This window comes from Cervus elaphus, chromosome 13, assembly GCF_910594005.1.
Source record: "Cervus elaphus chromosome 13, mCerEla1.1, whole genome shotgun sequence".
In the NCBI taxonomy this organism is placed as follows: Eukaryota; Metazoa; Chordata; class Mammalia; order Artiodactyla; family Cervidae; genus Cervus; species Cervus elaphus.
Genome location: NC_057827.1, coordinates 61,290,640 through 61,302,990, shown reverse-complemented (window position 1 = coordinate 61,302,990; position 12,351 = coordinate 61,290,640). Strand labels below are relative to the sequence as shown.

The 12,351-nt window shown below is 52.5% G+C and overlaps 1 protein-coding gene across 2 annotated transcripts; it reads right to left on the bottom strand.

Annotated features, from left to right (window-relative positions):
• Positions 1 to 788: 788 nt before the first annotated feature.
• Positions 789 to 9,276, bottom strand: LOC122706616 (serpin A3-7-like). 2 transcript variants are annotated; one of them, XM_043921952.1, is made up of 5 exons: positions 9,119 to 9,276; positions 6,692 to 7,327; positions 4,632 to 4,902; positions 2,229 to 2,379; positions 789 to 1,207 (listed from the first exon to the last, which is right to left on the bottom strand). In XM_043921952.1, exons 2-5 carry the CDS (start codon positions 7,323 to 7,325, stop codon positions 1,007 to 1,009), a joined length of 1,257 nt encoding a protein of 418 aa, XP_043777887.1. In that variant the 5' UTR covers positions 7,326 to 7,327; positions 9,119 to 9,276; the 3' UTR covers positions 789 to 1,006. The 2 variants fall into 2 exon arrangements, with proteins under 2 accessions (XP_043777887.1, XP_043777886.1); XM_043921951.1 differs by having other exon boundaries at positions 9,123 to 9,259.
• Positions 9,277 to 12,351: the final 3,075 nt, after the last annotated feature.

The window sequence follows — 12,351 nt, the reverse complement described above, 5'->3', positions numbered from 1 at the left end:
CCTTGGGGGAATTACCGAGCCTCTCTGTTCCTCAGTTTCCCCAGTGGTAAAATGGGATGAGAAACAGCAAGTATCTCATGTGCCACAAGGACTAAATGGGTTATTCCAGGTAGCGGTCTTAGCAGCTTGCTTGGAGGAGAGATCTCTTCCAAGAGACGTCAGTTGTGGGTGATGTCGTCATTACCGTGTGCTCTTCCTAGAGATCTCACAGCCCCAGTACATCAGGGGGATGAAAGGCTGTGTGTTGCTCTTATTACACGTTGTGTGTCTCTGCTCTTTCCCTCCTAGGACCACCATAGTGGAGGCTGATGGGGATCCTCTGTCAGGGGAGGAGGTGGGACTGGCCCGGCGGTGGAGGAGCTCAGCTGGGAACCTGGAAGTCGCTGGTCTCCCAGGTTGGGGAGCTTGGGGGCAGAGGGGTGATCCTGGGGGAGGAGGCCCAGCTCAGCCGCAGGAAGGAGGGGTCCAGGGGCTGTGCCAGCAGAGGTCAGGGTCAGAGCCCCTGCATGTAGGCACGAGGGGACATCCCAGGTCCTGAGGAGGGAGGAGTGAACCTTGACCTGGACCCAGAGCCCCCGGAAGTGGTCATCGGCAGCAAGGGCCCCACCCAGTTCTAGTCCTGAGGTCCAGTGGGCTTGGTCACAGGCTCAAAGCCTGCTCCTAGGCTGGCTGGTGAGGCTGAGGCAGAGGGGCCCAGAGGTGGGGTGGGCTGAACGTGTGTGGCAGGTCAAGGGGCTTGGCCTTGGGGCCCAGCAGCAGGGTGGAGACACACAGGAAAGCATCCAGTCCAAGGAAAGAGCTTTATTGTTGTTCTGCTGCTCAGAGCCTCCTTGTCACCAGGCATAGAGCCCCTGGGCACACGGAGCCCCTAGCACTGTCGCGGTCACCTTTCAAGGATGAGCAGATGGGGCCAGACAGCTGCAGGGGGCGGGCCATGCCTCAGTGCACAGGGGCCAGGCTGCTCCCAGGGACCTGGGCACCCAGCTCCTTAGGGAGGAGGGGAGCTCTAGGCTTTCTTGGGGTTGGTGACTTTGCCCAAAAAGATGATGCTCTGAGTGTCTTTGTGCAATATGGAAATCAGAAACGGCCTGTCGTAACTGATAATTAACTGGTTAAGTATCAAGGGTGAACCCAACATTAGGATAGCTGTAGCAGCAGCTCCTTCCGTGCCCTCCTCGCCCACGTCGAGCACGGCCTTGTGCACCACCTGTGGGGACACCAAACGTTACCCACTGGAGTCGGGGGAGGCAGGGTGTGAGCAGGGGCCCGAGTGCCTCTGGAGACCGACATGCATCCACCTGCTCCTGGTCTGTCACTGCGCTGTCAACCTGTTCAATCTGTCTGTCCTCCCATCCGACTGTCAGCTGGTTTGTTGCTGTGATGCATGGATGTGGAAAGTGAACTGAGAGTCCTGCGCCCAGGGTCAGAGAGGCAAACAGCAGGGGCTCCTGGATCTGGATCCCTCTCTGTCTGAGTCCACAGACTCTGCTGTCCCCCAAGCACCCCCTAGTGTAGGGGAAGGGGCCAGATCGAGGCGTTTTTCTTGCAGGGAACTGTCCACAGTCCTTCCATGCTGAAGTTGCACATGAGTGGCACTGCTTTCTGCACCACTGTGGCCCCAGCTGATGCTCAGCTATCTTGCCTAGGATTGGCTTCCCAGCCCTGGACCACGAGGCCCCATGGCCCTGTATCTCCTTTACCAAGCCCTCTGGCAGGTGGGAGGCAGGGGAGACTGCAGGGCTATTCAGCCACCCCCATTCATTCTAACCTCTGCTTCTAGGATGGCAGTACCAGGACCCCTGGTGTCCTTCTCTCTTGCTCTTAGTATATATTCATCATGCTGGCCCTGAGCCATTGTTAGTACCTCTTACCTGCTCTGCCAGTTTCTTCATGCTGGGTAAGAACTATCACCATATTTTATAAATGGAAAAATTGAGGGCCACAGGACTTTAACTATTTGCCTCTTTAGGCGTGAAAAGTAGAGCTTGGCACGGGGTCCACTGATTCCACTGCAGGGGAATTCTTTCCCAATGATGGACTCCTGGTCACATTATATTTCAGGGAAGGTGGGGACAACTCCCAGTATGATTGCAACCTAGTCCTGGGGAGAGTGATTAATTTACAGGAAATTCAATGCATTTGCAAATTCAGAATTAGCCAAACATCTGCCTGTCTGTCCCCGTTCAAGCTCCTATAAGAAGGATGAATTGTCCAAAGTTTAGACTTACCTGGGAAACTGCCAGCTTGTGTTCATTTGTGATTCCTAAGAAGTTCGCATTGCTGGTGAAGATATTCTTCATACCCAGCTGGGAAAGGATGTCTTTCAGCTTATAGTCACTGGAGATGGAAAACCTTGGCAGGTTGAGTTTATGTATATATCTAGGAAATGAGAAAGATAAACTTGAACTCACACTGGACACAGTGTCTGCCTTTCTTCCACCTCACAGTTTGATCTGTGGTTTCATCTCCAACCACCTCCTTAACACTGGAAAGATGAACTTCCTTCCTCAGTGTCTAGACCCCTCGGGCTAACTCTCCTAATTCCTAATTATGCATTTCTGACTGCGGGAGTCTAATGTCCCAGGGATCTAATGCAGGATCCCTGGGTCAGGAGGATCCTCTGGAGAAGGAAATGGCAACCCATTCCAGTCATCTTGCCTGGAGAATTCCATGAACAGAGGAGCCTGGCAGGCTACAGTCCGTGGGGTTGCAAAGAGCCAGGCATGACTGAGCAACTATCACTCACTCAATGTCCCTAGGGCTGGGCTGTGGTGTTGCCCACAAAGGTCCCACCTTAAGGCTGCAGGGCAAGGAAAATACCCTCCTCCAACAGGGATTTCACAATTTCTGGGAGATTGTGCCAGGGAGGCTGCTCCACAGGCACCAGGAAGGCTTCCTGCAGGAGGTGGCATGGAGCCTGAGTCCCAGGGGAGGGGATGGAGCTGACTGGTGAAGAGGAGCCTAGGAGGAGGTGGATACACTTGCAGGAATGTGGGAAGCCAGAGGGGCTGTTCCACAGCACAAGGGCGGCCTGAGTGTGGGCAGCAGGGAAGGAAGGAGCTGAACAGGGGCTTGGAGGGGACATGGGGCCTGGGAGCTGCAGTCAAGGGACTTGGGGACTTGAATCATCCAATTCAGAGTCTCCATCTGGCCTTCCCAGTTGAGGACAGGACAGCTTCAGCTTCTGAGCCAAGCCGCCAGCAGGTTCTTGGAGCAAGAGATGCTGTCTCCCACCCCGAGGCTTCCCTCCCTCTCTCTCAGTCTGTATTTCCTTAAAGACTCTTGTCAGGGCGTCTGGTCTTAGATGCCAAATGTGAGGAGGTTGAGACTCCCCTTAAACTGTGGGGTGCCCCCGCACAGCTGCCCACACCCCCTCCCTATCTGCCCCCTTCAGACCCTGGCCCAGCACTGCCTCACCCTCTCCTGTCCCCCTGAGATCGGTCTCCTGAAGCCCACCTCCTGGCCTGTGTGTCTACCCTCAGTTTACCCAGAACTCAACCCCTCCCCACACTTCCCGGATCCTCCTGGTCCAGCCCCCAGCGCCCTCCCCTGGGTGACCTACTGGGCTCCTGGCTGGCCTCCCTGCCTCCTTGCTTGTCCTCTGCTATCTGCTATCCACTCGGCACCTTGGGTGATTCTTCTAAAACATCACTCAGATCTTTTACTCTTTGACTCAAAACCTTGTGATGAATTTCCATTTCCCTTAGATGGTGGGGGAGTCGAGGGGTCTGCAAGGCCCTAGTGACCTTAGTCCTCCCTGAGGACCCCGACCTCACCCAACTTCCTTCTCACTCCCTCTGCTCTCCTGCTCTGGCCTCACTAATTCTCAACCACGCCAGGCTCGCTCCTGCCTCAGAGGCTTTGCACTGGCTGTTCCTTTGGTCAGCAATGCTTTTCCTGCGACATCCACATGACTCAGTCCCTCACCTCAAACATCACCTAAGGGCTATCCTAATTATAATCACAAACTACCCCTGGGTCCAATTTTCTTTCTCTTTTTCCTTTACTTTCCCTTACCCCACCATTTCCCATCTCTCTGAATACAAAAATTATTTAGTTATTTATTTCTTATCTGTCTCCCCCAATTACAAATTAAGTGCGGTGAAGGTGGGGAATTTAGTGCTTTATTTGCTGACTCAGGATCTAAATTATTCCCTTAGACATTGCATGACCTTCATTAATTAATTCAACCAGTGCTAAGCGGATGAGTGAATAAATGAGTGACTATGATGGAAAGACAGCTTGTCCTCAGAGCCTGTCTCACCTGAGCCCTCATCTGATCCCGATTCTATCTCTTCCTCTCCACTGTCGGAAGGTGGAGCCAAAGAAAGAACCGCATGAGTGGTGGGTGATGTGTTGAGAATCCTCCTGACTCAATACATGTTGATGTAAGAGGGACCCTCAGTCCTCTTGCCCTCCCCTCCTCTGATATCATCATCCCATGGAAGGAAAAATTTTGGCTTAAAGTCCCTAAGGTAGCAAAAGGCAAAGTCATCTCAGTACGGGCTCTCCCACCACTGTCCCGCCCCCGGACATTCCTGAGGCCCTGTTGCTGGGGGTCAGGAGTCCAGGAAGAGGGGGAAGGACCGAGAAGGCAGGTGAACCCACAACTCCGGGTCCTGGGGAGTCACCTGGGCTGCAGGGATTTTCGCCACCTCGTCAGGGTCTCCGGGTTCAGCTTGGCTTCCAGGTCCTGCATTTTGCCCTCGTCGGGGAGGATGAGGAGGGCGCTGTCATTGCTGGTGTACGTGAGCTCCACCAGCGTGCAGCCCAGCTCCTCGTCCCGGAAGTAAGGGGTTTCCAGGCCAAGGGTCATCATGGGCACCTGCACCCTCGTGTCCTCGCTCACATGGAACTCTGAGTCGTATGTACGGTGAGGATCAAATGGCGTCGTCCACTGGGCTGGAGGAGAAGGAATAGATGAGGACTCTGAGTACAGGGCTGTGTCCTCTCCCTCTTCTGCCCTGGGCCCTCAGTGGGGAAGACCCTCCCCGCACCAGCTGTGCCCCCTACCACTTGCCTCTAGGGCTGGGCCTGCCAGGGATGCACATACTCCTGGGAAGATGGGTAAGCCCTTGGGGATGGCGGTGAACCCCACCGGTCAGGATTGAGAAGGGGGGCATGAAATACACCTGGTTAGTTGTGCTCCACAGGAAATCAACAGGAATGTGGAAGGCAAAGGAGAGACGGGGGTATCTGAGTCTGGGGACAAATGGGACCTCCTGGTCCTTCAGGGGAGTAGGTTAGTGACCAGGGGTTAGTCGTTGACTTTTCAGGGCGGACACACATCCCTGCAGCCTCCTGAGCCCAGCTGGAACAGGAACCACACGGGGACCCGGAGGGCAGGGCGGGGTCAATAGAGGAGAGGACTCGGGTCTCCACCCAGGAGGATGCATCCTCGCTGAGGCTGGGGCTTCTAGAGGAGTTTAGGGCTCTGGGGCTTCACGGAATGTGTATCTACCCCCACCTCCTGCTTTGTTTCCAGCCCTGCCTGTGCCCTCAAGGTTAGAGGCAGGGGTAGACAGAAAGGGAGGCTACCTGGGGTGCCCCTGGGGAAGAGACTTGTAAGGAGAAAGTCCGAAGGTGGAATAGGAAAGGGAAGCACAGAAAACTCAAAAAACAAACATAGCAGGACAGGCCTGGATGCGTTGTTAAGAATAATTCAGTTCTAAGCTTTCATTTACAGACAACCACGGTGGCCCAAGAGGGCTGCTCTGGACTCTGCCAGGAGTCCGCAGCTCTGGACTAACTTGTCTCCAAGAGTTGGTGTGTCTCTACACAGCTGACCACATCCTGACTTGCTAATCCACCTCTGGGTCCCTATTTGCCCTTCTTGCTCCCTGTGCAAAATCCATCTGCTTTTCTACTCCGCCCCTTGTGAATATCCAGCTGGGGTTTGCCATGCTGAGCTCCTGACACTGGGACCGGGCATCAGAGCAGCTCAAAGCTGGGAGAGGAGCCTGTCTAGGGGGCTCCCTTCTGCAGAGGCTGCTCCCGGATGGTGGCCTGGCCTGTTCCACCCTCAGCTGATAGAAGAGCACAAATGAAGACCCTGGGGATGCGCAGGCTCCTCAGAGTCTGTCTCACCGTGAAGACCACCAGCCTCACCGGGAGCCTCCAGAGACCAGGTCCCCCAGCAGGTCAGAACCAGCCCATGGTGGGCACAGCTGAGGGTTCCCTCGGGCTCCTACACCACCTCATCAGGAAGGACACACGCACGAGTGATGGGAATGGGAAGATCCTTCCTCTAGCAGCCGGGTAAGAGTAAGTCAAAGCAAAACTCTCCCTCTGCGTCAGACAAAGGGTTAGCAGCTTCCCTGCACTAACGTCCTCTAATGACCATTGAGTTTGGGAAATCCCTAGACAGTCAAATCCAGTGGTTGGGGCAGGGCCTTAGTGCCCGAGCCTCTTAAGCTGAGGGCTGCTGCTGCTAAGTCACTTCAGTCATGTCCGACTCTGTGCGACCCCATCCCTGGGATTCCCCAGGCAAGAACCGGAGTGGGTTGCCACATCCTTCTCCAATGCATAAAAGTGAAAAGTGAAAGTGAAGTCGCTCAGTCATGTCCGACTGTTCACGACCCCATGGACTGCAGCCTACCAGGCTCCTCCGTCCATAGGATTTTCCAGGCAAGAGTACTAAAGCCTCATAAAAAAAGTGTCTGTTCCACTGAACCCCAGACTAGGCACCCACCTTTAAAGAAGATATAATTCAACAAGATTAAATCTGTGAGCTGGTCATGATCATTGAAGAGCTTCTCAATTTTTCCATGAGTTTTATTCTTCACATATTCATTGATAAGCTTTATCGCAGCTTCGGAATCCTTGAAGTTGACGGATAAAACCTCAGAGGCGTAAAAAGCCTCAGCATCTTTCCTGAACTTGTCCAGCAGCTTCAGCTCCTCTGGCATGAAAATGGCGTTGCCCACGCTCAGCTGCAGCTGGTTGCTGGGCCTATTGAATGTCTGCAGGAGGTGCTGGAAGCCCTGGTGGATTTCTGTCTCTGGGGTCCCTGTGAGGTTGAACTTGAGACCTTCCAGGATCTCCATCACAGTGGAGCCACGAGCCCCCAGGGACAGGAAGGCCAAGGCTATGGAGATGCTCAGAGGGGAGAAGATGACATTCTTATTGGGGTTCTCCAAAGCCAACTTCTTATAGAGGCTGAAGGCGAAGTCAGTGTTGCTGGAGGCTAATGAGTGGTCATCCACAGATGCCCCTTTGTGCTGTTCTTCCGGGGTCACGTTCTCTGGGAGGCAGTGGACACTGGAGCAGAGTCCAGCCACCAGGAGCCCGAGAGCCAGGAGGGTAGACATTCTCTCTGCCCTCATGTCTGAAAAGCAAAGCTCCTTTAAGTCTCTGCGTGTTAGAACCCCCACCCACTGTCCCCCGTTGCCTCTGTTCTCTTGCACCTGCTGCTCTGTGACCTCCCAGGGGTAGGCACCCTCCTGGGCTCCCAACACACATGAGGGGGCTCTGGGCTCCCTCTTACCTTTGACCAAGTGCTGTGATTGTTACCAATTTTCCCAGTGGAGAGACTCGGTAGAGTGGGGAGGGGCTTTTCCAAGGTCTCATGGCAAGCCGTGGAGAGAGTGAGGGGGAGGAGCCTGGGGTGCCTGGCTCCAGGGTGGGGAAGCTGGTGATGGGTGTGAGGTGCTGGCCAGTGAGAACCCATCCCCCTCCCAGGAGCTGACACCGTCAGAGGGGCCTGGGAAGCCGGGTTCCTTATCCACCGTGCCCCTCTGTCCCCCCAGGAAGGAGCCCTGCACTCATCAGAGGACACTGCACCTCTCCCCGCCTCTGAGGACAAGGGTGTGACCTCAGGGAGGCTCTCCCGTCGAGGTGCCTGGTCACAGACAGGGTTCAGGAGAGAGGCCGCCACAGGCAGCGGGAGCCGTGCTGGAGCCTGGCTGCCCTGAGCAGGGCTGGTGCAAAGAACAAGGAGGGCAGAGCGTTCTGCCCACCGCTGCCATCTGGACATGTGGAGGGTGTTTCCAAAAAGAGCCTAGAAAGGCCTCCTAGTGGGGAGAAGCAAGTGAGCTCAGAGTCTCAGACCTGGACGAGGATGTCGTTTGGACCACTTGTGAGTGTTGTGTGGTGAAGAGCAGTGACTGAACCTCTCTGATCCTCAGTTCCCACCTCCGTCCATCATATGTAATGGCTCAGGTGACGTATAGGATGAAGGTGCTGGGCTCCTAAGAGGAGTTCCAGACATGTCACCCCCTCCATGAGCGACACTTTCTAGGACTCAACAAGCCAGACTTGTGATTCCTGGGGACAGAAGACAGAGCTACTGCCTAGGAAATCTCCAGGAGAGACTGAGGTCAAACTGGTGACCTCAGCAAAGAGGGCTGATTCCCTTCAGGCTCTGCCCCCTCATCTCAGGATTCAGAGGACAGAGCACTGCTGGGGTGGTGAGGGGGGAAGTGGGGAGACCAAGGAGGGGAGGAGCCTGAGCTGCATCTCAGCCAGAGCCCGGGGGAAAGGCCTTCGGACAAGCCTGAGGACAGAGGTGATCAACTGCCCCAGCTATGTAGTTTGCTCAGGGCTGATGCAATGGTTTCTTTCAAAAAGAGTTAAATATTTTCTTTCGAAACTATCCTGAAGAAAGGGTGCTTTTTTATTTGGCCAGGTTAAGGCTCTATTTCTAAGCAGACTCACCTCCCTTCTGCTTGGCCAGGGGCCTAAAGGCACAGTGGAGCCCAGGAAACCCCATGGAGACCCCTCTGCCCAGAGGGATCCACTGCACTAATTCTGTCCCCAGAGCTCTCTGAGAGCAGCGCCCTGTGCCAGGCAAGGGGACGCACCTTAGTGCCCTCGGGAGAGCTCTGACCTGAAGGCAGATGCGCAGCTGGATGGGGTGCACAGCTGGCTCGAATCACAACCCCAAAGAGTCAGAAGCAGAAATGCCCCCAGAAGCCCTGGTGGCACGTCCCTCCCTTTGCGGGATGAACACTGAGACTGAGAGAGAGGACTGGCCTTCAGAGGACTCAGAAGCCCCCAGCATCGGACACATGTCCTCTCGCCTCCCTCTTGCCTCAGGTTCTACCGACCCCTGACCGAGGCCAGAACCACCCTGGGAAAGGGGTCCCTTGGCTCCCAGTGTGGGAGCATCACGGATTACCTGCCTGGGAGAGCGGGATGTGGGCAGTGGATCCAGAGCCGCCGCCTGCCCTGATGCTGGAGTTTCCTGGGTGCTGCTGTGTATTTATCCTGCAAAGCCCTCCTCCCAGGCTTGTGAAGCATAGGCAGGGATAGCACAGGACTCTGTCCTCTGATGGGAAATGGGCAGATGACCATTCCTGGTAACAGGTTTCATTAGATCTATTCAAACAATCTCGTTCCCGAAATAGCTAACCACAAAATAAGCATACAAAAAAAGCCTATGCTGTGTTAGAGTTTTCTTCTGTTTATAAAATACTGATTGAGGAACATGTGACAACTCAGAAAACATCAAATGGGCCATTGAAAACGTCTCCAAATTATTGTTCTTTTTAAAGAGTTATTGACTCTCACTAGTGTTTTATTCCTGTTTCTGATACCTTCATTGAGGATCACATAGAAACCCTGAAAATGTAAAGAAGAGCTTGGAAAATATCCCCTAGAACTCTATCCCCCAGGAAAATCCCAAGTTAGCATTGAGTTGTGTGTCTTTATTGGTCAATTTTCTTTGAAGTGTGTATGTGTGCACGTGTCTTTAGTGATAGGAATCTCCAAACACAAACTCACACTTGTTTTTCTTTGTTTTGTTTTTCATTTGGCCATGCTGTGTCTTAGTTGAGGCAGGCGGGATCTTTAATTTTGGCATGTGGGATCCCTAACCAGGGATGAAACCCAGGCCCTCTGCATCGGGGGCGCTGAGTCTTAGCCCCAGACCACCAGGGAAGGTCCTCACACATGGTTGTTAATATGCTATAAGCTACTTGTATGCAGCTTGATTTGCAAGTTGAGGCACTCATTTCTCATTCCCACAGGGCTGATGTGAGCCTGAGGACCCCGGAGAATGTCAGGAGCTCAAGTGTCTGGGGCCAACAGTCTCAGCCTTGACCGTCACCCTTCTGCCCATCACTACTGGTTCAATGTAAGAGCCAGTTGTCCTCCACCCCTGATATTGATGTCTTAGATGCTTCATTGAGCCAATCTCAGCTATTTTCCGGGCTCAGGGTACAAACCTACCCGCTCATGCCTCATAGTCGCCACCCTTGAGCCATGACAGCTCTTGACAGACCCCTGGGGACCGCTAGGGGTTCCATCAAACACAGTTTGCAAACCGCTGGCTTCGTGGTGCGGTTATGGCTTTTACACGAAGTAACCTTCAATTCTGAAAGTACTATTTGCCAGCTGTTTGAACCCAGGCAATTTACTGGAAATCGATCAACCTTAAACTCTTCAACTCTAAAATGCAGATAACAACACTTCCCTGACTGGAAAGGGGTGGGAGGACATCTCTGTGAAGATTTACTTGGATAATACTGAATGTGCGCTCTAATAAAATAATTTTTTTGTTGTTGTTGTGCATAGTGTGGCATCGTTTGTTGTTCAGATGCTAAGTGACACAAAGATAGTGTCTTTGTGACCCCATGGACTTCAGCACACCAGAATTCCCTGTCCTTCACTATCTCCCAGAGTTTTCTCAAGTTCACGTCCATCAGGTTGGTGATGCCATCCAACCATCTCATCCTCTGTTGTCCCCTTCTCCTCCTGCCCACAGTGTTTCCCAGCATCAGGGTCTTTTCCAATGAATCTGCTCTTCTCATCAAGTGAGAGGGACTGGAGGGACTGAGTGTCAACACCAGTCCCTCCAGTGAATATTCAGGGTTAGTTTCCTTTAGGATTGAAGGTTTGATCTCCATGATGTCCAACGGGCCTCCGCATCCTTACAGAACTTAAAAAATATTCAGTGACTGAAAGGCACTGAGATGATCAAGAAGAGCTTGGTCTTATCTTTCCCGAAATCATGATCTATGTCCTTTCAGTCTCCAAATATTTCCAGAATTGACTGTATATTTTTAAGTTACAGAAAATCACAAAGAAAATAGACATGAAAACAAAGCTGCAGTCTATTTTTCTCTTGTAAGTCCAGATGTAAATAGCGGGTTGACAAGGTAATTCCATGTTGTAAGGGATTCAGGGTGCTTCTATTCCTCATGATCTGTGCCAGGTCCCAGATGGCTCATTGCCACATCCACCTTCTGTTCCATGGGAGGGCAAGAGATAGGGCTTCTCTCATAGCTCAGTTAGTAGAGAATCCGCCTGTGATGCAAAAGACCCCGGTTCGATTCCTGGATTGGAATGATCCTCTGGAGCAAGGATAGGTCACCCATTCCAGTATTTTTGGGCTTCTCTTGTAGTTCAGCTGGTAAAGAATCTGCCTGCGCTTGGGAGACCTGGGTTCAATCCCTGGGTTAGGAAAATCTGGAGACTGGAAAGGCTACCCACTCCAGTATTCTGGCCTGGAGAATTTCATGGGCTGTATACCCCATGGGGTTGCAAAGAGTCAGACATGACTGAATGACTTCCACTATCACTTTAGGGCTTCCATTATATCTCAGCTGGTTAAGAATCTGCCTGCTATTCAGGAGACCTGGGTTTGATTCCTAGGTCAGGAAGATCCTCTAGAGAGGGAAATGGCAACCGATTCCAGTATTCTTGCCTGGAGGATCCCATGGACAAAGGAGCGTGGCAGACTACAGTCCATGGGGTCATAAGAGTTGGACACAGCTTAGTGACTAAACCAAGGGATAAAAGGAAAGGCACCCTACTCTTTGAGAGAAATTATCTAAATATCACCTGCCTTATTTCCACTTGTGTTCCATTGGCCATAGCTTGATCCTAGGGCTATATCTAACTGCAAGGAGGCTGTGCTGTGAGGTCAATATTCTACATTGGATAACCCATGTCACAGCTGAAAATGGGAGGCTTATTTCTCAAGAAAAAATGAGAATGGACATGCATCATGACTTCTAATCTTGCCACCACGTTTTACCTGAGTGTTCTCTAGTCCTCTGGTCCCAGGGGAGCCATCCTTTTTCTTGATGCTCTCATTAGGCTGTGCAGAGGACTGTGACACGACCATCCTACATGAATGGTGGTTGCTGGATTCCAAAAATGTCCTGGACCAATTGGTCTGCTGCTCCCAAATATTGGTACAGGATGTTTTTGCAGTTCAACAACCACTGTTCATGGAGGATGGTCATGTCGCGGTCTTGTCTATAGCCTGATGAGAGGATAATTAGTAATAATCCAGAATCCATTGGCTCCTCGTCTTTGAAGTGAACCCCTCCAGATGATCTCTCAATAGCCACTAAGACTACAGGACCACTGGAGCCTGTTTACTGACTCAGTCTTTAATCCTTT

Bases quoted from the DNA above. Each gene is read 5' to 3' on its own strand.
- LOC122706616 (XM_043921951.1), bottom strand. From the start codon at position 9,240: ATGCTTCACAAGCCTGGGAGGAGGGCTTTGCAGGATAAATACACAGCA. The intron at 2,380-4,631 runs GTGACTCCCCAG...CTCATTTCCTAG, and splicing joins CGAAAATCCCTGCAGCCCAG to ATATATACATAAACTCAACC. The intron at 1,208-2,228 runs GTAAGTCTAAAC...GTGTCCCCACAG, and splicing joins ACAAGCTGGCAGTTTCCCAG to GTGGTGCACAAGGCCGTGCT.